We start from the raw sequence: 27,764 nt of genomic DNA, 5'->3' as shown, positions 1-27,764 counted from the left end.
CAGTTCCGTTTAATGTCTTTTACATACTTACTCTTCCTCACGAACTAAGCATTAGATAATGGTGCCAGGGAAAATTCTGTAATGGCAATAAATTACTTTCTAAGGTTTTTCCATCTCTATTTTCCAAGATTTCTCTTCTGAGGAAAGATATGGTGCTGTCTTTTCTGTCAAGACTCTCGTAAAAATTTGCCCATGCTGCCCCTTATCTTATTCTCAGTCAAATTAAATGGGACAAATTAATTCATTTTATATAGTTCCATCAAAATGAGAGTTTGGCTTTTACCTGGAATGTTAAAAGTACTTGAAATGAAGTGTGCGTTTATTGTATGCTCCAGCAGTAACACCCTTCCTTGACTTTGTTCTACAGATGAAACACGAGCCATTCTTCTTGTTTGGCAGCAAGCTTGAAAAGAAAGTAGTGGGGAATATTATAAAAGAAAGAGTAAAAGGAGACATTCATGGAGATAAAGACATTACATCCAAACAAACTGAGCCGATACGAATTAAAATCTTTGAAGGAGGGTAAGAAAATACAACTGGAAATTTCAAGCTCAGCCTGTCATTTTAAAGAGATTTGAAAATTAAAATGAATGAGTTCCGATGTGAACAGTCTCCTGTATTCCTGCCATGTCTTGTAGCTCCCAAGTCTCTTCTTTTTCGTGTACATGTCAGTCTTAAAATAAACTGCAGGGTACCTGTATACTTACTCTTGGCTCTACTTTGCTATTAGGACAGTTATATTTTCTGTCTGTGTGAGAGCACTCACTCAAAATTGTTACTTTCATTCCTTAGGTCATAAAGAAATGGATAAACAGTTAACATTTTGATGTTTTCTATACCATTTCTTGTACTGGCTTCCATGAGGTTGTCTTTCCATTTTGAGGCTGTGTACTTCCACTCATTTGAATGGATTAGCTAGGCATACTTACTGTTATTCTTGTAATTTTTTATTATTTACTGAAGTTGGATTTTGGAGATAAGATGTAAGATGACAATGAAATCTATGGTATCCAAGCCTAATCCATAGATCTGTCATGCATGGTTGATAAAATAATGTTTAATTTTACCATGGCCATCTGTCACTCAAGTGATAACAGAAACAACTAACAGAGAGGGAGAAAGGAGACCCAAAAGCCCATGAACATTGTTTTGAGGCTTATGAAGCTTGTTATAAAAAGCAAATGAAATGGACACTTGTTTGCCTCAGCAGTATAGTCTAAAATAGAAGATACTATTTAATTTCTTTTGCAGAATTCTGACACAATGCAATTAATTTGCCAGTTGTTAGTAGTGAATAGTCAGGTGGCTGAACAAGATGTGTTTTTCAGCCTTACCAAACTCAGATGGTCTTACAGCACTGTTTTATTGAGGTAACTAAATAGGTCAGGATGGAGAAGTGAGAAATTTGTACATCCATTTCCTTCTCCTGTCAGTTTGTACCCTTTAAAAATCTCAGTTGTCTTTCATTAACATTATGTGTTTTGGCTGTGCTTGAATAGTTGAATGAATTAAATTAACGTTGGCATTTCTCTGTAGTCTGCAACACTGGAGGAGGATAGCCTGAAAGACTGAAAATTTTATTTTGGGGATTGTTGTAGGTATGCTGACCCAGACACCCTGATCCTGGCTGTTCTCTGTAGTTGTACATTGTCCCAGTACCCAAGCCAGTAGTCTGGCTACACAAGAGTGACCCAAATTCAGGGGTGAGCCTAAGTTTATGAGAAATTTAAAGAGCTGTTGCTGCAACTCATACTCACTTCTGAGTATAAAATTTGCCTGTTTCCCACTACGTATCATTTCTGAATTTGAATCACCCAGCTGAAGACAGTCTGCACTATGTAAGCTGAGTGATGAGAGGTCAGAAGAGTAAAAGTGTGTTAAGAAAAGCAACTTAAGGGAGGATTCAGATCTATGCGAGCTGCTACAGATCACTCTATAAAATGTATTCTATCTAATACCTTCTTTAAGAAACTTTGTATGTTACTTACACCATCTCAAGTTTCCCTGCACACCAATAAGGTCTATGAAACTACTTGTGTAAAGTCATGTAATTCACATCTCACTTAGAAATGCCTTCTAGTAATACATGGCTTTGTTTAGATATCCTTTCAAGTAAAACAAAACTTAAGAAACCTTGATGTGCACATTAATTTTGGGGGGAGGGGGACACGGACACACAAATAATCTGGAGTAGACTGGGACTTCATCAGTACAAGCATACGACCTGCAAAGTGAATGAAATGATGTAGTATTAATCATAGAATCATAGAATAGTTTGGATTGGAAGGAACCTTCAAAGGTGATCTAGTCCAGCCCCCCTGCAGTGAGCAAGGACATGATGGGTCCACTCTTTCCTTATACATCGTAATTTTATCGTAGATTTTATAGGAACTATTTGTGGAAGGGTAGAATCATTCTTTTCATTAGTTTGGCTATTTTTAAAATGGATTTAATATTCTTTAGATATTATAACCATGTCTTTCATTGTTTCCTGTCCTGACCATTGAATTTGTCTTCCTCTTTAGGTTTTTGTTTATGACTTCTAACAGCTAGTTTTTAACATGCTTGTTTGCTCTTGGCTGTTTGTAGAGCTGTTCTGTTTTCCTCTATTCTGCTCTAGTCCAGCCAAGCTCATCTTCGTCTCATCTCAGCACGCACTGAAGTAGTGCTCTGAACTACGCAGCAAATGTCTGTCGTCTTTGTTTCATGTTTTCTCCCCTGGACAGACAAGTGTGCGTGGTGATATCTTGTTTCGGCAGAGTGTTTTCATTTTGCTTTTCATTTGACTTGGGGAGTGGATTTGCTTAAGCTTCTTGACTGCTTTCGTTTTGTAAGTGTGAAGAAGGCAATTCAGAATCCATAGCTGAGAAAGATCTGCGGTTGTCAGTTTTCCGTTGGTGGGAAAACCTGTCCACCAGGCAGGGAAATGCAGCGGTGCAGCTACCTTTTGCCAGGGAAGCGGAGCGCTCATATGGCAGGTGGGCAGAAAGCAAATAGATGTGGCTGGGGATGAGTGAGAGGCTGAAGGAATGAAATGAATGGGGTTGAGGTGAAAAGTGTAAATGTCACAGCACACCACCACCTTGCTGCACCAAAGCCTGTCGTGTGCATCCCAGCAAAATTGGACTGTAAAGAGAGATGAAAAGAAGATAAAATGGCAGTCTTTCAAACAATATTGGACATTTTTTCTGTCCATGGGAGAAAGCCTGGAAGTAGCTGATGAAGCAGTGGATAGAGAAGTGACTATGAGTTATTAGCATGTGTATATGAAGGAGAACCCTTCATATACAGGGCAGACAGAAAAGCAGAATCACAGAAATGTTAAACAAAAAATCCTGCTAGAGAGATGGCTAGATATTAAGTGACATTGGACTGTGCCAGTTTTGCCCAATGAAGGAAAAGGGAAAGGGCCAACTTTATTGGGAAGGAGATTTAAAAAATGAATGTAGGCATTCACGTTTCAAAGAGGAGCTGATGTGTTTAGATGTTTTCCAACTATGTTGGAAGAGACCTTAAAGATCATCCAGTGCAACCTTTACCGCAGGACTGCCAAGTCCACCACTAAACCACGTCACTAAGGGCCTCATCTCAACGTTTTTTGAACACTTCCAGGGACGGTGATTCCACCACTTCCCTGGGAAGCCGGTTCCAATACCTGACCACCCTGTTTAATAGATAACAAGATGGACATAAGAACAGGACAGTGTTTTATGTATTTCTAAGATATTAGTTTCAGTATTTATATTGCCAGCGATATAGCTGAACATATGGAAGAAGTGTTCATCTAAGAAAAGCACACTTGAAAAAAGTTTCAGCTCTGTAACCCAAAAATTTCCACTTACTTCTTGTAGAGTTATCATCACATTAACAGAATCTTTCACACAGTCTCTTATTTATTTAAAGCACTGACTGTCAGTACCAACGATATGTTGTGGGCTGTGCATCCACAGGGTGACTGCAAGTACTTTGTGCTTCTTAGGGAGAGGGCAATGGAGGACACAGGGCAGAAAAAATATTATTTCTCAGTTCTCGCAATTTCTGGGTTTTATTTAGGGTGAGTGAGGATGAAATTCTCCCCCTAGGGAATGCCCTGTGCTCTCCAAACCTCAGAACAGCTCCCCTGGGCCCTTTTAGATCTCATTATTAACAATTTATCGTGGTAGTAAAGGCAATGTACAGCTTCACATAGATTTCCGTATCTTATTTATTATCTAACTTCATACTATGTAATCAGTAAAAATAGCATGGAACGCTTAGCACATGCCTGTGCTAAGAAAATTTCTTTTAACAACTTTCTGCTAAGTATGCAGGTTGGAAGTTTCCCATTTTATTTCTGAAGCAGCACGTACCTGAGTGAACTCAACTTCGTGTCCCTTAGGGAGGGATCCATCTTCGGGAACTTCAGGCATCTGTAGTGTGAATGCATACATCTTTGCTAGACATCTGCATTCCCTTTATGCTTAATGGGGAGAAACCGGCATTTCCAGGATGTGATTTATCTGATCCCAAGGGATAAATACACTAAAATAGTTAAATGGACCGTGATACAAAACACTGTTTTCAGTGGTGGTAGATACCTGCATTGTACAGGACTACAGTTAACTGGAGTTGTACTGTCTGTAGGAATGGTAGCTAATCTGTGTCCTGACAAGGTGTTTATACTATTCTTATACTGCAACTCTTTGGTCTCATGTTGTTAAAACAGACTGGGACCAGTGCATTCCCTGAAAGGCAAATACTTTGTGAGTTGCAGACTGAAAGTTCAGTGTTTCCTGTGGATTCATTGTGATGAGATGTATACAGAATCAGGATCTGATGCATAGAGGTGATGTTTATGCATGTATGTGACCTGGAGTCTCTGTGATTTAAGTGCTTGCTCTCTTCCAACAGGTATAAGTCAAATGAGGATTACGTCTATGTCAGAGGTCGTGGCCGAGGAAAGTACATTTGTGAAGAATGTGGAATTCGTTGCAAAAAGCCAAGCATGCTCAAGAAACATATCCGCACTCATACTGATGTCCGGCCTTACGTATGCAAGTTGTGCAATTTTGCCTTCAAAACTAAAGGTACTTGACCCTTTCTGCTGAACTCTTATCACTTCCCAAACAAATCTTGAGCTGTTTTGCCATCTGTGATCCAAGCACCTTTTGCAATCCAGGAGAGAATTTTCTTCGGAACAAAATTATTGAGTTTATGTATACAGGACTTCATCAGAGAGGTTCTTCTGTTTAATTGATCCAGGGATTTTGTGAGACTCAGACTCCTTGGATAGCTTCATTAAGAGCTATAGGCTCTTGACTGGTCCATATGTCTGCAGAGAAAATGTAGTAGCATAAGAAGCACCCTTACAAATAATACTTTCTGCCAAAAATGTTACATGGTGCAAATTTTAATTGCAACAACACTTAAATGCTACCAGGAGAGTACTCTTGTTATGACATAATGTAGAAGCAGAGCATCAGCTGCTGAGGAAAACATGCCTTCACGGGCTTTACAGTGGGTCAGTTTCAAGTTTATAAATAATGTATGTCTCCCAGATGGGCCACTCCATCCACTGTGGCATTAATTATGAATAGAGATCTGATAGCTTGTGTTCACATGTATTTATCAGCACAGAAAAAAGCTTCCATTTGTCACCCTGAGGCCACAGATAATTATATTCTTTGGAATCTGGATTTGTGTTGCAACTATCTCCATAAGAGAAAAAAATATTTTTCTTTGGTAGCATTTCTTTGTAGCACAGCCCAAATGAGCCTTATATTCTCAGTATCTTCACTTCCCTTTGGTAGACAAGGGAAACAGATTCTGGTCCCAGTGCGATGAACTTCCTTGAAGAGGAGAGAGAAAACTGAAGGAAATTTCTCCCAAGATCCCAGTGCAGCTTCATGGCTGTTTTGAGGATTGAGAATTGTAATAGTTTCCATGACTCCAGCACTTCTTCCTCTGCCAAAGATGGGAATAGCTGATGGATGGTAGTAGACCCATCAACCTAATTTAAGATGAGAACTTTCATGGGGGTGTAGAGGCAAAGACAAGGAGCTGCTCGTTTGTTGTCCCAGTAGACCATTTGGTGAGCTGTTCTTGGATCATTGTTTACATTTGACATTGCTGGAGGAATGGGTCTTGAGGAGGGACTTGAAGGAGGATTGTGGTTTTGCAGCTGTGTTCAGAGAGGGCATTCCAGGCAGAAGAGATGGCATGGAAAGAAATGTGAAATTGCTTGCTGAGGCTGGCATTTCTGGCAGAGAAGAAGAAATAGGGAGGAGGTGGTATGCTGTTGCACAAGAAGGGCATGAGTAGGAAGAGACAAAGTTTGCCTTGAAGTACAAGAAGCGTTTAAACCAGTGGATTACTGCTTACAAGCAGTTATCAGCCTCATAACTATTGCTGCTATCTTGCTGAGAACAGTGGGGTTCAGTCCTTCAGAGGTACTTCGGTTTTCAGTGTACACCCTGAGCACTTTTAGCCATCCAGAGGCATCAGTGGCCAAGTTAGACTTTTCATGCAGTGCACAGGCACAGTAAAAAACTCCTATTGGGAAGGCAATTATTGAACTAGCTGAGACTGAAAGTCAGAGGAGAAGAGCCTGGCTTGTGAGCTTCTAAGCACACCACTATCCAACAGAGTGGTGCAGTGTTCCTGCTCCCAGGTTTCACATGCCACATGCACCATCTGGGGATGCTGGTTGGAATCCTAAAAGCAGCACAGGTACATTCACAGAGTGCTTTCCTTGAGCTAAGAAGCACCATGTCATGGTAATGGGTTGGGTTTGCTTTTGCCATGCTTTCCCTGTTGGGTGTTGCAAATGTGACTGAAATGGCTAATCGATTAGAGCGATATTCTTGTATCTCCAGCTTGTGCTCAAGATTCTTTGCCATGAAATGTCTCTCGGGGCCAGTCTCAGCCCAGTTTTCTTATCTGTGAAAAAACAGACCAAGACAGGCACTCCAGAAAGTCAATAGTCTAGTGTTAGATTGCTCCCTCAGGGGAATGGGAGATCTGATTTCAAATCCCAGCTGTGTCTGGTTCAGATTCGTACTCCAAAGCAGGGAGCTGAACCTGAATTTCCCACATCCCCGGGTGAATGCTGTAAGTACAGCTCCGCCAAGTTCAGAGATTGCAGCTACATGGTAAACTTGCATAGAGAAGTCTCCCATAAATGTCTTTTTTGGTGGGTACTTTTCCTTCAAAATCTTTGAACATGCTGAACATTTGGAACTTACATAAGAAGTAAATGGGAGAGCCCTTAGCTTGAAAGTACCACTGTGAAACTAGGAGTGTGAGTCCTGAATGGCTGGTGTGCCTTGGACTTACTTTGATGTCCAGGCAGTCTGTGCGTATCACCAACACTGAGCCCAGGGATAGATAACATCAAAAAGAGAGTTTTTAGCTTGCTGGGGTGCCTAAATGTCATGTGGAAAATTGGAGAGATGCCTATATACCTCTCAGGCCCTGAGTTTAAGTTTATTTGATTTTTTTCTTCTTAATATAAAAACCCACTCTCATTAAAACAGGCTCTGAGGGCAATGGGCTGGATGAGTCAGCCCTGTCTGTTGGGGTTTTTTTTTTCTTAAACTAAAAACCCCTATCTGCAGCCTAACGAACTTAGAATACACCAAAACCTGACTTGGAGAGTGATCTTTGCTCTTGTCCGTTAATTAGATTAATCTCTGACCCATAGGAAATCTGACAAAACATATGAAGTCTAAAGCGCATATGAAAAAATGCCTGGAGCTTGGAGTATCAATGACATCCGTAGATGATGGTGAAACTGAAGAAGCAGGTATGTCAGAATGATTTAATTTAGTTGGAATGGCCTCTGGAGTATGCAAATGATTCACTGCACTTTAGCACAGTGGCTGGCATGGGAAAATATATTAAGAGTATTTGGGGTATTTTTTAATTAAGAGGCATCTTTTTAATAAACAGGAAGTATAAAAAATAAATCCAATCTATTTGTCTGAATTCCATTTTTTATTAAGATACATGAGGAGGAGCTAGAAATAAAAGTATGACCTGTCATCTTCTGTCGCATACAAAGTTCCCAGTCTTTTTGATACAGCTGTGACAGGTGACAACATTTAGTGAAGTTGCAAGATGGAGTAGGGTGAATTTGCTTTTTATCCTTCAAATATAGATTATAAAGTTATTGCTATGAAAAATTATGGTTTGAGACTATGAGGAATGGCTTTATGCAGCCATCCCAGATGAAGAGCACCCAGCGATGGCAGCGCGTGTACTGGGTGGGGAATGAATGTGGTGGAAGGCGTAAAAGGCGGGGTGTGTGCTCACCATTTTGACTTGCCGTGGCTGTTTCAGAAAACATGGAGGACATGCAGCAGGAGGCAGAGAAGAGTAGCAACCTGGCAGGCCTGTCAGCAGAGCACCAGTTTTCTGACGCGGAGGAGTCAGACGGCGAGGATGGCGATGACAATGATGATGATGATGAAGATGAGGATGATTTTGATGATACTCAGGGAGACTCAACACCAAAAACCAGATCAAGAAGCACCAGCCCTCAGCCCCCTCGGTTCTCCTCCCTGTCGGTGAACTCGGCTGGGGCATCACAGGGGGCTTCCCCCGAAGGCTCCCTTTCTGTGGGACACTCCTCCCTCATCAGTTACTTGGTCACCTTACCTAGCATTCAGGTTACTCAGCTTGTAACACCAAGCGACTCCTGTGAAGACTCACAGATGACAGAGTATCAGAGGTTCTTCCAGAGTAAGAGTACCGATTCAGAGCCCGATAAAGACAGGTTGGACATACCTAGCTGCATGGATGAGGATTATGTGGTTTCGTTAGACCCCAGTTCATCTCCAAGGGACCTCTCGCCTTCCAGTCAACAGTCATCACCTGGCTACGATTCTTCACCATATAGAGATAACTCACCAAAGAGGTATTTAATGCCAAAAGGGGATTTGTCACCCAGAAGGCATCTGTCACCCCGAAGAGATATTTCACCCATGAGGCACCTTTCCCCACGGAAGGAGGCTGTGCTGAGGAGAGAGTTATCACCAAGACGGGACGTGTCACCAAGACGTCACTTATCACCAAGGAGACCAATGTCACCAGGGAAAGATGCATCTGTTCGAAGAGATTTGTCTCCTAGGCGAGAGAGGAGATACATGGCCTCTGTTAGAGCAGCATCTCCACGGAGGGGCTTATACCATAATCCAGCATTGTCCATGGGTCAATATTTACAGTCTGAATCTATTCCAGTGGGGCATTCAGTAAGTATGAAAGAATATTTTCACTCCTGTTGTCAGAAACAGTACTCTTTCCTAATTTGTGCACAGTATTTTAAAAAAACTTTTCAGCTTTTTAGAAGAAGGCGGCATAAGCTTTGAGCCCTGGCAGGATGTCCTGGAACAAATACAAGAAGTTTGGAATAGACAGGGACCATGTAAGGCTGTTGATTTGGTTAGATGCAATAGAGTCAGTCTAAGGGTTAAATCTTCACTTGGTTCAAACCTGAGTAGCTCCATTACCTTCAAGGAAATTAAGCTGGCTTACCTTAATTGCCCCATCTTTATTATATTTAGTATATATATTGTATTATATTATGTTATTTTTGAATGGCCCAGGAAGCTTATATGGCATTTGGGGCTTGTTTCTGCACTGTAAAACCTTTTACATAGACTGTCAGATGGGATCGAGCCCAGAGCAAGGCTTGAAGCCCTGATACTGCAGTACAGTGCCCATCACTGGGTATTGTTTAATGGAATAAAAATGCTAAAATAAATGGAACCTCTGGGGAAACAGGGTGCCCATCAAAATCAGGATCTGGAGTTTAAAGGATACTATTGTGTAAGGATACAGGAGCAGGCAGCTGTCTGCCCCGCAGAAAGTGCTGTCACAAACTGTCCCTGTTTCGGCAGGGACGCAACCGTCTGGGTGGAAAGGGAGATATGCAAAACTTGCACAGCTGTTGTCTGTGCTGTTCGCTTTTGGTAAATCAGCCCTCTGAAACTGCCGTCTTGGCACTTTTGGCTGGTCCTAGCATTCACAAAATACTCTGTCCACAAATAGATTTGGTCTTTAGAGTTAAGGAGTGGTCTCACTATGTATTATTTAGTTGGTTATTTATTTAGTATGCTCTCCTCACCATGTTTGATGTTGCTCCTGCTCTCTCACTGCCTGCCTCATCACCCTGTATGTGTGGGTTCAACCTGGGCGAGCTGTGAGAGGCTCACACTGCCTCAGGGCTCCTGCTTCCCTGCTCTCCTCCTGGCAGGTCTCTCTCATCCCTGCTTCCCCACTGACAGTCTTCCCGGCTCTTTGTGTAGTGCTTCTCAGACACAAGATGCCGCCAGCCTGGAATATCCAAAAGTCGCTTCCCAGCTTTTCAGGGGGAAAAGGGAAAGCTGCAATGTGAGCAGCCATATGTGTAGATACTCTCCCACATCCTGGACATGGGCCCATGACCTAGTGAGTTGTTGGAGAGAGCAGCAGAGGGGGGTGGTGGCTAAGTGGTCCTTGAGGAAGGGCATGCTGAAACCCTGCTGCACTCTCATAGGGGTGATTACTGAGTAACAGAGAGGATACAAATCCCGCCAGCAGTTCTACCAACAGAGTAGGAAAGCACAACAGAGGATAAAGAGCCACCAGTTTGACAGTCATGATGTCTTAGTATCAAATGGAAGGGATTATGTGCAGTGGTACAGCTGACATTGTGCAGGGAGTCCCAGTCCCTAACATCCACATGACACACTTTCACTGGTATCCTGCAGTAGAAATTTTGGATGTGTCATGATACCGGCAAAAGGGTATGTAACAGTCACCCTTGGCCATCTGACAGTTCTTGCTGTAATGTTTGCCTTGTGTGTTATACACACCTTCCAGCAAGGCGTTTAACACATTGTAAGGACTCTTTTAGCACCCTTAGCTCCTTCTTTTGGGAAGTCCACCGTGCCAGATGGGCTTTTAACACTTGTTTTTGAGGTTGGATGAGCCATGTGGCAGTGAAAAACCCAATATAAAAATCATTTGTCTTACAAAAAAGCGTTGGTAACTCAGTGGCATTTTGAGTATTTTGAAAGAGAAGTCCAGACCTCAGTACGGCCACCTGAATACAGGCATGACTGTAAGCAGAGCCCAGGCAAATTTAAATGAAGAAATGACAAGTGAGGATGATTGCCCATCTTAACAAACAACTGCAAGGAAGGAAAAACTGATTCCTCACCTCTTGATGCCTTTCTGGAAGACATACTTTAGCCGAAGAGTAGTTGAGTTTAGGTGAAACACAAGTTATTATACACAGTGTGTGGGAAGACATATAACACCTGAGCTTGCTATAAATGAAAGCTGTCACAGAAGAAAAAGGAATAAAGGCTGTTTTTCACTTTCAGAGAAGTGAAATCCAGCAGATCAGAACATGATTAGCAACTGCATCAGTGATGCATGGGCCAGCTTACAGTCCTGCTTCCTCTTTCAGAGCCGTATTGGGTTCCCAGTCCTTGCAGGAATGAGAGTGGTTTTGTGCTTCTGGTGCCTGCAGTTCCCGGAAGAGGCCAGTTTTCTTTGTTCTCCACTGAAATCAATGTATTTGTTCTAGTCTCTTTGGCCAGTGCTGATATAGTTTCCCTTCATGTTGTTTCCCCTTGAATGTTTATGCGCTTTGGTGGTCTTGTGCAAAGAGCTTGTAAAGTGCTCCAACATTGAAAGCACCACATAGAAAGCAATTGAAATAATTTCTTCAGGAAGTGGAAAAGAGCATAGGGAAAGTAACTGGGTTTATTGGTTGTACAAAAATACAAAAAACCATACCTCTTTGGCAGTTAATAACAGGATACACTCTTGCAGCAGGATACTCTCTGCAAAGCAGCCTGAGGCTCTGGTTGATGCTGGTGCACATTTGGCTTTGGCAAGTTAAATTGGCATCTTTAAATCTAAAGGCAGATCCCCATTGCTCTCTAGATACATTCAGGACCTTCTCTTCTGTCAATGCCAGAGGTTTCTTGCCTTTCTGAGGAGGCTGGTGTCATTATTGAAGGGCTCTGATTCTTCTTGCCAGTCATTTTATGCCAGTCCTGAGAAAAGAGATGGGAAAGCTGGTTTTGTTCACCATGAATGCCTTTCTGTTTCCATTTTAGTTTAGATCAGGCATGTCTCTTGTCACATTTATGGTGCTTTGACCCACATTGCAGATCAGTCTTGGAATAAGTGATCTGGATTGTTTTCAGCTGAAATTAAATGGAAAAATGTGCTCCAGGTGCGCAGCAGGTACACTTAAACTTAGAGTAGGCATTCAAGTGAGTGAGAAGAGACCATGTCAGGTTGGTCTGAAGCAACCTTCCCCTCCAATCCTACAACATTTATATTGTTAGCCTGGGATCCAGCACCAACAGTTTTACTCTGTTCCTGGTTGTCCCCACTCCTAGTGCACCCCTCTACTTCCTAGGACACACCAGAGGTTTTGCCTGTTCTTCCAGTCCCAGAGCTAGACAAAATGAGACTTTGAATATATCTTACTGTGAGCAGTACAAACTTGTCTGTAGGAGGTAGCTTCTAGGAGGCAGTGCATTTTAGCTTGTGTTGCTGTTGCAGCTCTCATTTGTTTTGAAGTCTGAAATATTCAGGAGGGCTGAAGGGCACCTCCATATCCACTTGAAAGTCGATAGTACTAAAGGTCCTTTGATCATCCCAGACCTAAGGATATTAAATCCCTTTCGAAGCACTCAATAGTTTATCATCTTGAGTGAAATGCATTCCTGTACAGAGAGCCAGTGTAAAACTTTTAAAGTCCAGGTGAACTGTAAATAGGTCCACTGGTGTATGTGGGCTGTGATGGTGCATTCTTAGGACTGAAGATTGAGCTGATCCTGAAGCTGAAGTCCACGCTGATTTATAGTCATTATATCAGTAATATGATATGTTATTGAATTTCACAATACAGTTCAACATTTTCTGGTTTTTAACCTTAAAAAGCCTCTATTATGTTATGATCTAGTAATCAAAGAGATTGTTTTCCACCCGCCGTCTTTTTGTAGGCTGTGGTCTGGGGCTGCCAGGAGGACATCTGTGAAGGGTGTTTGGCTTTGAAAAGCAATATTCCTCTTAATCCCCCATGGCCTGTTTTGGGTAATGTACCAGATACAGGGTAAACCTACCTCATCCCTGGGACCTGTGAAGCTGGATATGGTTTTGCTCAGGGGTGTGATGTGGCAGTCTGGCCTTATGACCAGGTCAGAGAGTTTAGTGAAAAGCTGCTACAGAATATGGTTGCTTGGGAAATTACATGTCACGTGGAGTTGGAGGGAAATAGGCTAAACTGCAACAAATGAGAATGCATAGGAAACAAACTATATTCCCATCACCTGACAAAGAGAGTAACTTGTCTCACTGCGCTGGCGGCAACCCATTCTGACTGTGCTGCAAAAAGATACTGTGACTTTCTGCACTGTGCTCAGTGGTGGGATCGAACACTCGCCTTGTCAACAGAATAAAATCTTTGGATTTTCAGGATGTTTGTTAAAAGTAGGCAACTCCTCTAATACTCAGTCTTTCCCCATGAATATGTATATGTGTGTCTGCTTGTAGGTATAAAAGTGCTGGCTCTTGGTAAAGGAAATAAAAGCAGAGCAAGAGCTATGAACAGTTATTATTGCCTGTAACCACTTATGTTGGCCATTTCCAAACTCATCTGCCAGAGCTAGAGAAAGATAATCCGATACGTGCTTAGCCAGGCTTGGAGGGCATCCAGTGGACATGCACACACTGTCACTGTCTATGTGAAAATGAGGCATATGAGACATATATTGGATGATACTGCTGATCTTGAAGCATGTAGCAGTTTCTATCATATTAACCACCTATATCCGACAAGGACAGACTGTTGTCCTGTTCCCTTTTGAAACTGTGGCAGGATACAACATGAAGCCAGTGTCTTCCTCAGTTAGAGATTTTTGTGTGACTAAGTTTGTTCTTTGATGAGTTTTGCTCTCTTTTTTTTTTTTTTTGGTTGCTTTTGCTCTATTTCCCTTAGCCCAAGTTCACATCAGATGCAATAGTGATAAATGTCATGGCTTAGGAAACAGCCGAGAGGACAGTATGACTGAGAAACAGCTTGACAGACCAAAGATGGAAAAAAAAGGGGGCAAGCAGCTGTGCAGAGGTGAGGTTAGCGATAGGAAGGACTGACAGGGTAGGTGAACTATGCCTTGTGGCTTGGCAACTGCAGTTTATTCTGTAAATTTTTCCCCATTCAGCTGTGTAATGTGCTGTCACTGTGCTTTCTTATGACAGTTTCTCTTTTATGAGACTCAAGTGTCTCACTTTCTGAATAGGACAATTCCCAACATAGATTAGCCTCTGAATAATAGCATCTCTTAAGTTCTAGTCTGATGATTATGGGTCACCCTTCCTGTCTCAGTGTTGATTTATATCAAACTGGACAAAGCATCTGAGCACAGTGAGATTGAGCCCCTGGGTAGCACAGAAACTGAATCTTTAATTGCCCCCTAAACCAGTTTCTCAGGATGGGGTCAAGAGGTTGCTTAATGCCTGGAGAGCTAGGATTTCCCAGCAGTGAAGTGCTGCCACTTAAATGCATTGGCATTTAGCAGTGCAGTCCTCGGGCTGCCACACCAAGTCTGTGGTAGCAATGCGGCTATGGGGCAATTGATAGGTGTCTGGACAGTTTACAGAGCAGAGATAAGCATTTTCATTCATTTAATTTCCTATGGGAGTCCCTGAGAGTTATGTGGCCAAATCCCACACACAATTATGAAGAAGTCGTCCTGCACTTCTGTCATCATTATTCCTCCGGTCAGCGGTAAATGATACTTATTCATCAGATGGAAAACAAATTTTAAAAGTTAAGAATGAAAAAAAGAGAAACCCCAAAGCCCAGGGCATATTTAATACTGGGTGGAGATGGAGCTATTTGTTCTTCCAAGGCAGGAACTAATGGGAAGGCACTGAGAATGTTAATATTGTGAGATTGGTTTTTATTAGCCATCACAAAATCCCTCATTCTTCTCAATCCCATTATGAGTGGTGAGTCTCCCTGCCACAGAATCATCATTTTTACTCACAGCTAATGTCTGTGCTTTTGTTATTACTTATTGTTTACACTACAGACAGGCCCAGAATGGTGCTCCTTTGTCATAATGGCTATAAAAATTTGGTCCTGAACTTCCATGGAAATGCCTGTTCCCTTTCATCAAGGATTGGGTAAAGCTCACAGGGAGGAAGTGCCTTCTCTGGGGCTCCAGAACAGGGTCTTTCAGCAGGCAGAAAGTACATACATGCAGTCAGACTTTTCTCATCCTGCCCAGCAGCAGTGATGAGCAGGGAGTGTTTGGATGTATATTTCTCTGCAACAAGGTCTTGATACCCCGTGTGGGCTGCCAATACCAGCACAGTTTGCACAGTTTGCTAAAAGAGAGGACCAGATGGATCTCCTGGCCAAATTTCTCCCAGGGAATGAAACTCTATCTATCTACCCCAAATTCTCTCTACAGTTTCAGTTGAATATAATGCTCTTCACTTCCTGACCTAAATTGCTGCATTGTATTGCTGAACACTTAACTAGCTGCTGCCTTTCACCTCAGAGGTATGAGCCCTGTAGGGCTGAGCTAAGCAAAGCCACCTCTGTTTTTTGGATAAGCAATTAGTGGAGTTTTCCAAATGCTTTGGGATCCATCTGGATGAAAGGTGCTGCATGAATGGGAGGTTGTGTTAGACAGGAAAGCAGATAGGTGGTTTGGCAGCTGGACAGGAATTTTGCTAGTAGCAGTGCTGACATTTCTGTTGTTTTTTTCTGGTTACAGAGAAGGGGGTTGTCTCAGGGGCCTTACTTCAGTGCATATGGAGAAAAAGGAGGCATGGAGCACCGCAGGTCTAGCCAGTTCCCTGAAGGTCCGAGCGACTACATCTTCAGTCATCTTCCACTACACTCCCAGCAACAGATCCGAGCACCCATCCCCATGATGCCTATTGGGGGTATCCAGATGGTCCATTCAGTACCAGTGGCCCTTTCAGGTTTACATTCTCCGTCCACTCTGGCCCTGCAGAGGGAGGGCTCTGAGGAGAAGCAAAGAGGAACTGCGGAAATCCTTACAAAAGAATCATATAGTATTTCTAAGCACCATGAGAAACGTACCTCTCCGCACAGCTTGCACCTCACCGCTCCCTCCAGCGTGCCCTCCTCTTCGCTGCTGTTGCTGACGCAGAGCACGTCAGAGGACAGTGTTGTAGCTACCGAGAGGGAGCAGGAGGAGAACATACAGACTTGTACAAAAGCCATAGCCTCTCTGCGAATCGCCACAGAAGAAGCCGTTCTGCATGGGGCGGAGCAGCTGCAGAGGCCTTCTGAGCCTCACCAGAAACCCTTAGAAAGTGCACATTTTAGCATTAAACACTTTAGTGGATCTGAGCCAGGCCAGCCCTGTGCCTCAGCCACCCATCCTGACTTGCACGGTGGTGAACAGGACAGTTTTGGTACATCACAGACTGCGTTAGCACATCCCACCTTTTACAGCAAGAGCTTTGTGGACGTCCGGCAGTTGGGCTTTCACAGCAGGAGCGACCCCTCATCAAGCACACAGGAAAGAAAAGAGCTGCCATCTGAGAAGAGCAAGCCGCATTGATCTGAGATGCATGGAGACTTTCACCCATACATTTACCCCACTTTCTTCTTTTTTTTTTTTCTAGAGATAGAAGAAGTATTCAACTTTACAGCATGCCTGTTCTAAGTTACAGTAGTTTGCTATTATATATACTTTTGTTATATCAAAAGAATTAGATAAAATAACAAGTCATCATGAGCCTGACCAAAACTAAATTTGAAATTCTTATTGGGTCTGGTACTTTTAAATTGTACAGATGTTTGTGCCTTTTCTTTACTTTGCTTATATTCTTATAAGCATTTTTTTAGCAGTAATTTGTACATATTTTAGAATTTGTGTATCTGCTTTGTAATAAATGTAATTTCTTTCCTTTTTTGGACACTTGGATCTAAATGATGTAAAGCAAAACGGCATCAATATATGTGAGGTTGCACTAAAACATATTTTTATATGATTAAAACTGAACAGCTTTTATGTACAGCTCTGATTCTGTAATACTAATATTTATTTACTTTGTTTCATAAATTGTAAATTTTTTTCTTAATGTTGTGGATTGCTTTTCTATGTGAAGCATGGGATTTACTGTTGCGTAATTAGAACAAAATGTATATTGTAAAACAAGATATTTAAACTAGAGTATCTTATCTTATTCTGCACTTATGCATTAGTTAAAAAAAAAAAAGATAAAGGATGTATCAGTCAGTTCTTAACTCTTGTAATTTTTTTTTGTCTCGTTTGCCGGATTGACTATAACTTAAGTGCTGATTGTGATTTTAAACTGATAGTACCGTAAAGCATTAAAGTAAAACAATGTGCTATTGTGAGTTTTTTCAAAGCTTTATAAAACAGTTATAAATATATTAAAAGTATTTGGTCTTATGTGAACATGTTGATCTATATATTCCTTTAAAAAGCTATGGGAAAACATTCCACCCCATGTAAATATGTGCATCACTGGTGCTGTCTGTGTAACTCACCGGGACAGGCAAGGTTCGCTGTGCTGCCGGGCATGGGGCCGGTGCACCGCTGGCTGCCGGGAGGAAGAGTCTGGCAGCAGGGTGGCGAGGCCCCTATGGCCGCATGGGGCTGGGTGAGGAGCCAGCCCGCTGGCTGGACAAGTGGCACCCCGCCAAGCCCCAGCAGTCCCCTGCTCGCCAGGGCTGACCGTGGGGAGCAGGTGTCATGCAGAGGTTCCCTGAAATGTCAGAGAGGGGTTGGAGTGGGAAGAAAAGGTGTTTTCTTGCACTTGAGCACCACAGCTGGTCACTCCCTATGGCAGTACCTGTGTCAGCTTCAGGGGAGGCTCCCATTCCATCCCACTGATGGAGGACCATGGCCCTGCCGGTGAGGCAGAGAGCTCCGCCACCCCGCCTCTTCAAGGAGTGGGATTCACGGGCAAGAAAGTCGCAGTCTTCCAGAACAGGGTGTCCATCTGGGTTGGGCTTGCTCCAGGGGAAAGTCAGGAGGAGCCCAGGCTTGTGTTTGAACACGCGTGGTGGGTTACCACTACCACCAGCAGCATGCGTGCGTGCACGCGCGCACACGCACTCACACACACACGGAGATGAAAGAAACCAACGACCTGGATTATATTTTGTGCTATTTAGTGGATTATAAATCTGTGAAACCAAGTTTGTATATTGACTTACAATACATTTAAGGAGTGTTCTTTAAAAAGAAATAAATATACAGTTACATGCATGAGGTGTCTAGTCTTTATGTGTTCTTTGAGTTTTCCAAGTTTATTGGCATTCCAGTATACTGTCGGAACCTTTTTATTCCCAAGTGTTGCTTTCCTGCACAAGGAGCGCCCTTAAGAATGTGAGCAGCAGCAAAAAATGTGGATCGTATTTTGTCCTCAGATACTATCAAACTAAACCGGTTTATTTCTTCAACAATACCATGTGGGGGCAGAACCACAGCTGGTGCGTTGTCGTAATTCTAGCACGATGGCATATGACTAGTGTAATACCACAGTGGACACTGACTGCTTCTAACCATTAAAGGTTAGTTTCTCATGTCCATTGCAGTGTTCCTACCTTTATTCCAGATCATTATGGTAACCTTGCCAAGATAAGTGCATGCCAGAAAACTGGCTCATCTCAGGCTGGGGAGAGAAGCAGCAGTATATGTAGTTGGAGGTCAGCAGCTTGCTGGATCATGCATCCATAAAAAAAGGAGAAGTCAATTGTAAATTTTAAATAAATAAGCCTTATCTGATAAAAGCCTCTCTCTTCTCCTTGGCTGTCTGGCCGTATTGAGAACAAAATGCTCTGCACAATGATCAGCTAATCAGGTAATCACAGATGTTTTATTAAAAGGGAATCAAGCAACCCCTGATGGTAAATGCTGTATTAACATTGCCTTTATAAGCAACCCCCTTACAATGGGAGTTATCTTTGGCTCGTTTGATTATTTTAATTAATTTGCAGCTGCAATTTACCACCCACCTTTTCAGCCTTAGGGCATTATTTTTTTTAATAATCATTGAGCAAGTATCACTGAAATTGCATGTGATATTTTTGGGTTACAATGGAGCAGTCCTAAAGAGGTTCCAGGTACTTAAAATCATAATTGTATTTCCTTAATGAGTTCATGTTTATACAATGCTTTGAAAAAAACATATCCTCATACAAGGCCTAGGCATCAATAATGACCACTTTCCATTCTTTGGAAAGGGTGTGGAGAAGGAAGGCAAACACATCTCACAAAATCTTCCCAGGCATGCGCAGTTTTTGGACCCAAGGTAGCAGGTACAGCAACCAGGACCAGGGAGGGGAAGATGGCAGGTAATTTCCTCAGCTCTCTACTTGCTCTCCTCAGTGCAGCCTGCTCCGAGCCATCAGCTGTAGCAACGGCGTGGGGCTGTGTTTGCGCTGAGCTGACACACTGTGCCGCGAGCCTAGGGGCTCGGGCTCAGGGCTGTGGGAATGCAGCCGCATGGCTCCTGGATGGGGCTGGTGGTCTCTGAGGGTGATGGGGAGGGGGTTCCTCCAAAATATGTGGTGCAGTGGGTGCACATAGGTCTGATGGGACCAAGAAGAGTTAACTCAGGTCGCTGATGTAAAAGTTCTGTGTTTTTAAAAGGGATGAAAGGAAGAGATTTAACAGAGCACTCTAGAAAACTGCAGCATCAAATGAGAGTTTTTATATGCAGTGTGCTATAGAATTTCTAAGTCAGGAATATAATTACCTATTATATTGTTCAAGGAGGTTATAATTTTCTATGAAGATCCATATGTCTTTTCTGTAAAGCACAAGGGAAATACAGATGCTCTGGCAAGCTCTCTTTATTCCCTTCTCACAGAATACTGTCACCAGAGTCACTTCAGGATTTATTTGCGTCAGCAAAACAGCGAGCATATTGGTCTCCTATAACTGCCTGCACAATCCTCTTACGAAGCTTCAGATTCTGACTCAGGGTAGTAACTCCTTCGCATGTTAAATACCTTTATGTGGACTTCCCTGCTGCAGGACACATTGCCAGCAGTGGATAAGAAATAGCACCAATAAAGGACATCTTTAGCTATATCAGGCCCAAATGGAGTCAAGTGACTTAAGCGCAAAAATTTCAGTCCAAGAATGCTGCAGTCAGCTCCCGTTTAGCCCCAGTGGCACCTAGAATTACAAGGTGCCTCCTTGTTTTGAGGCTGTCTCCTGCTTTGGGGCATGAGCCGAACTTCTCTCTACGTCATTGCTTCATGCCTTTTCCCCTCCCAACCTGACCTGGACAGCAGAAACTATGTATTTCTTAGCCTAGATCCTCGACGGGGCCTACCCTACCGAGTGGGTCTTTGAAAATACCTGACATGTGATGAAATGTGCCTCCCTGTTGAATTACAATTCTGGCAAGTGCTGTCACCACCTCTTACAGATTAGCCTAATGACTTAGTCCCCCTCCCTGGTTATCTAATAAAACCTCCTACGTCTGTGTTAAAACTGGCTAGATCAACATCTCCAGTCTTCTAGGAGGGAGCCCTAAGTACACCACTAGGAGCAGAAAAGTCTTTTCTTTCCTGCTGAAGTTCTGCTACTGTGAAGCAAAAAACTCAAGATGCACCGGATCATCAAGATTGTAGCCTATTGTGCCCAAGAAGAAAAGCTGTTTGGATGTGCCCTGCTCAACAGGGAGAGAGCCACCTGGAAGGCCAGTGAGTAGGGTGGTGTGGCAGAGACTTAGAAGGACAAGGGCTGAGCTCAAGCAATGTCCTGCCTTTGACAGCTTGGAGCATGGTTTCAAACATATTTCCTACATAGCATCCATCTCCTTTCTGAGGTGGCTGACTCTCCCATGTCCAAGGAGGGGGGCCAGGTAACAGACTTACAGTTACAGGTTTCAGAGTGAGAACCAAGCCCCAAAAGTTAGGTGCTGCAGTTCCTGAATACGTTATTGGGTTTTGCTCTAAATAGCTCAGGGAGAACAAGCCTTATTGATTTATTCCATTGCACAGTAGAACAAGTCAATGGGAGTTATCCTTTTAAGTCATTTAGCCACCCCTGAAAATCCCAATCAATATTCTCTAAAGAATGTCCTTAAAGTAAATCCAGGATACCCAATGCAAAACCTGCACAGCGTATCACATATTTAAGTCTGGCCTCTATTTCTTTTTTTTGTTTTTGGAGTTAAATTGCCTGCATGAAAAAAATCATCAGTCTGTATACTAATTGAGTTTATTACTGTGATGATGTCCCTGTGCCCTTTTCTCATACAGAGATTACATACACTAAACACAGACCCTGAACATAGGCTTAGTGTAGACACAGTTTAAAATGAAAGTGCTGGATAGTTTGACTTGTTCTGCAATTATTCTTGGGGACTTTGCATATGCTGCATCTGTCACGTGTGTCTGTGCTATCTTTAATATATGCCTGCTTTTAACTGGATTCGGTACCTCCAACAGCACCGGGAGTGTGGGAAACAGCTTTCACTTGGCTTTTGCCCCTGTGTGATGCCTACATGAGCTATAATCAGCTGATTTCTTGTTCGTATATAAGTCTTCCAAATGATTGCGCTTGGTGAGGAAAACTCTTTTTAAGAGTTTCTTTAATTTGCAAGTAAAGATGTGCCCTGTACATATGATTCCTATGTGTAGGGGGCTTTATTAGGAATGTGACTGAATTTAAGCAAAAGAGAAACGTCTCTGTCTACAAGATAATCTTGATCTGGACCACTGTGGAGGCAGAGCTGGGTTAAACTCATCCATGGGAGCAGACCCCTGCAAGGACCATGAACCACTGGCATGCCCATAAAGGATTAACTGGCATTCAGGGACTGCTGGCTCTCCATTCTGGCAGCTGGCAGCACATGGTGCCTTGGTGTCATTTTCCCTGTAGCTTTAAGAAACACAAGGGTCTCCTACTGCTCTGTGCATTGCTGTGTATTGTAAAATATATAAGCAAGCTTTGCACCCAACGCACATCAAGCTAGCTCCAGTGGTGCCAGCGCACCTCTGCTGTAGAGCAGCCAAGGGCCTCTGGGAGCCTAACACCTCTGAGGTCTGTTCAAGCATACAAATAGCCTGCGAGATCTTGGCTGTTTACAGGCTGGACTGCAGGCTGGTGGGAGCAGTGGTAGAAGAAAACAACGGTTTTTTTGAAAACCAGTAAAAATTTCTGCTCTAGTGAGTTTCCCTGCTTTTCTGCATTGTATGAATATTGATTCTGAGGCTGACATGAGGAGGGGAGCTAGATTAGCAGCAGGCTTAATCAAAACCAAAAACAATATTAGCACATAAACTGCCTTTTCGCATTCTTTCCTCATGAGTGACATCTCTTAACTGACAGGAGTATTGCTAAGCAAAGCAGCCAGGATGAATATGCATGGCAGTGCACAGCCCCATGAATGCCCAGCAAGGTGGAGAAAACCAGTGGAGGCAGATCCGGCTCCGTACTGGAGAACAGCATTTCCTTTCCCTCTCCCCTGCCAGGATATAAGAGGCTGACACCATGCCATAGAAACTAATGGAGTTTCCACATTCACTTTAACAGCAGGAGATGCAGTCTCTGAAGGCTTGTTTCCATGAGGTGATGAGAAATCTCGCTGCTAAAGTTGCAGAGATGTCAGAGTACTTGGCATTTTGCCTTTTCAACTTCTTTCATTCCCATCTGCTCCTAGAGAAGCGAAGGTCTTTGCCTTGTTCAGCTGCACTCTGCTGGTGCAGGGGGGCCATGGGGGGCAGCTCCGGGCCATAGAAGGAGCTGATTCCTGAATATCCTCAGTGCTGGTGTAAATGCCCTGAATCCTCTGGGCATATTAGCACTGGCCCTCTAAACAGTGGCATTGTATATTCTTCAAGGCAAATGAAGGCTTGGGGGAGGACCCGTGTGCTTATTCTCTTCAATAGACATACACTTGTAATCTCCAAAGGGTTACTTAGAAAGAGTGACTATTTGAAAAGCGAGTCTTTCTGAAGAGCTGGACTCTTGGGCTGAGGCACTTAGATGAAGTGGTCAGGAGTTTTTGAAAGTGCTGAGCACTTGTTCTCACTAGAAACTGATGGCTTCTGGGCACATTGTGAAAATCTAGCCCTTAAAAACTTCTTACTGACTAACTTAATGACTGCTAGCACTTCACATCCATTTGCTGTTTCTCACAATCTTTCTTCCCTCCACAACATCCACACTTAGCCAGAAAGATAGAAGGAAAAAAGCAAATGAAGGAAACAATAAGCAAACATTCATGGTTGAAATAGCCTGTTCCTTTTTACTGCCAGGAAAAACGAAAATGATAAAGAGGAGGCTTCGATCAGTTTTGTGACAAAGTTTTTCCTCTCCGTTTCATATTTCTTGATGTCATTTTAACTCATGGGACTGGCACAGAGAGACATGTTGGACTCATCTTAAATCTTGCAGGAGTTTTCTTTGGATACTCAGTAGAGAGGGGGGCTTTTAACTTTGGGGAAAATAAAAGGCATGGTGTACTGCAGGGAGCAGTCTTTCTCTGGCAGAAGATGAGCTAAATAGTCTAATAGTTTTTTCCATCTGTATTTCCTCTGGCCCTACTGCAAGCAGAAGGGATTCAGATCCAGCTGATCTCTCAGGGTGGAGGTGATTAGGTGATACTACAAGCTGAGCCCTGCTGCCTGCTCCATCAATTAACACAGGCAGCAGGAAGAAGCTGAGGGGGATAACACCCCTGTGGTGTCACCCCTGCTCTGTGGGATCCTGTAAAACATATTTGCTGGCTCTCTGCAGAGCTGGATCTTTACCAGGCTGTGAGAGCAAAGGATCAGCCACTGTCTAGAGCATTGCCCTGCTCTAACCCGCTGGATTTCCATGCAGAAATCCAAGTGAGAGTTAATGCTGCTTTAACCAGCCTAAGCCTTGGCTGGGCTTGCTCTCTGCTGCTGCGCAGCCATGTGTTGCTTTGGCCATTGCCAGGAAAGCCACTGATGGGGCAGCACTGGCTGGGGGGCTCAGGGGCTCAGCCCAGTGGAACAGGGCAGGGGGCTGGGGTGGCCTCCATTCCTGGGGGATGCACCGCTCGAGGCTGCTCTGGCCAGTGTCCTGCGAGCTCCCGAAAAGTACTTGGAAATTCTGTATCCTGGAGCTTGCAAAGTTTCCTGGCTCCTGCAGTCTGATTTTCCAGGAAAGGGGACAAGCTAAACCCTCCAACGGTTCAGTTTGCTGTTTTTCTTAAAATTAAGGTATTCAAAATAATGCCAATGGTGTCAAATGTTACCCCTCCCTGGGGGAATAGGAGACAGGAGCCAAAAATATTTTGTCACAATGCTCATTACCTGAGAATTTAATTAAATTAAAAAGACAGTGAAGAAGAAAGTGTCTGACTGTTTCAAATAGGTAGGATAGAGTCTCTTCTCCCCCTCCCAAATTTGGCCTGGTAGTTTCAGAAACACCAGCAGTGACGATGATTTAGTCATCTCTATTCTGTGGGCTTTAATGGCATGCCAGCTTCTGATTTTGTACACAGGTTTCTTGATAGACTGTCTATTTCAGCAGAAATTACTATTGTCAGCTTGGTGTTCGGGGTATTAAAATCACCACTGTCGTGTGGTGGGTCGACCCTGGCTAGACATCAGGTGCCCACCAAAGCTGCTCTATCACTCACCTCCTCAGCTGGACAGGGGAGAGAAAATAGAAAGAGAGGCTCGTGCACCAAGATAAGGACAGGGAGAGATCACTCACCAGTTATCGCCATGAGCAAAACAGACTCGACTTGGGGAAAATAGTTTAATTTATTACCAATCAAATCAGAGTAGGACAGTGAGAAACCAAATCTTAAAAACACCTTGACCCATACCTTCCTTCTTTCCAGGCTTAACATCACTTCTGAATTCTCTATCCCCTTCCCCCCAGCAGCACAGGGGGATGGAGAAGTGGGGGTTGTATTCTGCCGCTCCTTCATCTTCAGCAGGAGGACTCCTCACACTCTTCCCCTCTGTCTCCTGTGGGTCCCTCCCACAGGAGACAGTCCTCCACAAACTTCTCCAACATGAGGCCTTCCCACGGGCTGCAGCTCTTCGCCAGGAGCCTGCTCCAGTGCGGGCTTTCCACAGGGTCACAGCCTCCTTCAGGCACCCGCCTGCTCTGGTGTGGGGTCCTCCGCAGGCTGCAGGTGGATTTCTGCTCCAGCATGGACCTCCGTTGGCTGCAGTGAGACAGCCTGTCTCACCATGGTCTGCACCACAGGCTGCAGGGGAACATCTACTCCTGTGCCTGGAGCACCTCCCCATCTCCTTCCTCACTGACCTTGGTGTCTGCAGAGCTGTTGCTCTCACATATTCTCACTCCTCTCTTTGGCTGAAGTTTTTTGTCCCCCTTTTTAACTATGTTATCGCAGAAGCACTACCACCATTGCTAATGGGCTCGGCTTTGGCCAGCAGTGGGTCTGTCGGAACTGGCTGGCATTAGCTTCATTGGGCACAGGGGGAACTTATAGCAGCTTCTCATAGAAGTCAGTCCTCTAGCCCTCCAGCTACCAAAACCTTGCCACGCAAAACCAATACATGTCACAATATTCTAAATAGGTGATGCAAAATGTGATCCAAAGAGAAGAGCTCAGAGGGTGTAACATTTTCCAAAATTTACCATCATTCAAATGCTACAGGATCTGCAATGAAATGAAGGCTGAGGCAGGGGGACAGGAAACCTTTCTGTATTATAACAAATAAAATGCTACAATGGAGTTTGAAGGTGCAAATCAGACTATAACAAAACATGAGTGTGCAGGCTTTCAACACCAAAATGACTTACTGGCTGCTAATTAAATCTCACTGCAAATGGGATTTCATTTTTATTTTTTGATGGAAAAAGTGGTTTTATTACATTTACTTGGCTGACAGCCAGGAATACAGCTCAATGCGAATCAGGCAAAGTTAAAGGCCTTCTGCAGCAACATATGGCTTGTTTGGGAAGTATGACTCATAAATGGAACCAGATGCAAAAAAAAAAAAAAAAAAGAGAGCCACAAAAAAATGGTTATAAGAAGGTAGCAACTGTCCTCAGGCAGATGCTGATATTGGTATTTCTGATGTTTCCATCTCCTTGTGAAAGATTTACATGTGCGTATTAGTAACAGCTTTTTCCAGCCATGGACTGCCTGTTTCAAAGCCTTTCAATGGCGTAGGTCCACTCGGTCTGCTCATATAGCTAGTTCACACCTTACACAAGCTATTTTCTTCTTGCTTCACAAGCAACTGGCAGCAGGTTCCCAATACTGCCTGTTTCTCTCCTGGTTTCTGTATATATTTCTTAACATATACAGGGTTGGCCTTTAGTTTGTTCTCTAAATCCTGTGTAAACACAGGTTAATAGAGGTATGCCCTTGCTTAAGAAGAAACCTTACGGATGCTTCATAACTGCTCCCTGCGCATGTCTCCAAGGAGGGTGTGCATGCATATGCCTATATACTCACAAGCCAACCCAAGTGCCAAGAAAACGGCAACTGATGTGGGAAGGGGGCCCATCAGGGGCTGTCTTCTGCGAAGAGTTTCAACTGCTTGTAGTGAGGCAACCACATAAAGAGCTACATGCTTGTGCACTCATTGCTGTGTTGTGCACCCCCAGCATAGCTGTGCTTTTAGCACAGAAGCCCTTAAGTTTCTAGGAGTTGTACTTCTGAGCCCTAGGTATCATTTTCTTTTTGCCAGTCTTGTGTCCATGTTTCACACTGCTCCCGTAGTTGTTCTCCTAACTCCCCCAGCCTTTCACTCCCTGTTTATCACATAGAATGTCAAGATCTTTGTCAGAATTTAAGTTGGTCCTTCCCTCCTACTACACGTAAGAAAGATCCACTGGGTTCCCTGCTGGGTAAAACCTAGCCAGCCTTGGTCTGAAAGGAAATAATGTCTTACACACTCAAGTCCTGTAAAGGAAAATGGTCATGTACCCTTGAACAGTGGCATGCTCCACTCAGTGCAAGCAGTGCAGGCACAAACACCAGTTGAAAATCTAGGCTATAAATCAGTCTATCATCTCCTTCACCCAGTGTCAGACACCAGATGGTGAGAAACAGTGAACACCTCACTCCACTCCAACACATTCCACTGCTTCATGCATCCTCCCAGCCCTGGCTCTCCTGGCATCCTATTGCAAAGCCTCCTCCAGGATGGGCCTGGAATGTTCGCAGAGTCCAGGGCTGTCATGTGGCTCAGCCTTGCCATATCTCTTTAGATGTGGACCCCCTGCTTGGTGGTGGAAGAGGTCCTTGGTGAACATCTGCTTTATGCTGTGCCATCTTCCAGCAGGATGTACAAAAGCTGCCCAGAGCCTTGTTCATGTCCCCCACCTGGAAAAATCAGTGCTTAAAACACAGCTCAAACCACTGCCCTTTTCTTGGCAGGCTTTCTCAGTAAAAGGTTGTTGTGTGAACTAAGTGGTTATCTGATCACACAGTATCTCACCTTGCTTGGTCTGCAAAGCTTAGTAAGCCACTTGCTTCTCTCAGTGGAAACGCATTTGGAGTCAATGTACGCGGCTACAGCTTGCCCAAAATGTTTAGCCACAGTCGTATCAGCTCCAGCCTCTCACTGCAGTTTAAACTACTGCTCGGCTTACTCTGAAAAATGAACAGGCTAGCTGAGCTGAAGAAGGGGAACTCGTCTCAACTCATAACTCAGATGTATGCTTACTCCCTCATTATCTTAGTGAAAAGTTGAACTACAGGAAAACATTACCTCCCAGTGTTTGCATTGCAGCATACATGCAACCCTTTGCACTTCAGGAATTCAGATT

The 27,764-nt window shown here is 43.6% G+C and overlaps 1 protein-coding gene across 16 annotated transcripts in view; it reads left to right on the top strand.

The window, feature by feature from the left end:
• HIVEP2 (HIVEP zinc finger 2) overlaps nt 1-18,272 on the top strand; it is a 142,244-nt gene extending 123,972 nt beyond the window's left edge. For 15 of the 16 annotated variants that reach the window (XM_030498937.1, XM_030498943.1, XM_030498938.1 and 12 more), the window contains 5 exons: nt 368-522; nt 4,891-5,066; nt 7,682-7,783; nt 8,320-9,230; nt 15,774-17,458. In XM_030498937.1, coding sequence (XP_030354797.1) covers nt 368-522; nt 4,891-5,066; nt 7,682-7,783; nt 8,320-9,230; nt 15,774-16,592 — 2,163 coding nt within the window. In that variant the 3' untranslated portion in view covers nt 16,593-17,458. Of the gene's footprint in view, nt 1-367; nt 523-4,890; nt 5,067-7,681; nt 7,784-8,319; nt 9,231-15,773 lie in introns of all 16 variants that reach the window. The other variant, XM_030498927.1, reaches the window with a different exon arrangement.
• The last annotated feature ends 9,492 nt before the right edge of the window (nt 18,273-27,764 follow it).

The sequence above is a fragment of the Strigops habroptila genome, chromosome 10 (genome assembly GCF_004027225.2).
Source record: "Strigops habroptila isolate Jane chromosome 10, bStrHab1.2.pri, whole genome shotgun sequence".
Lineage (NCBI taxonomy): Eukaryota > Metazoa > Chordata > Aves > Psittaciformes > Psittacidae > Strigops > Strigops habroptila.
This window is presented reverse-complemented; position numbering and strand designations above follow the sequence as displayed.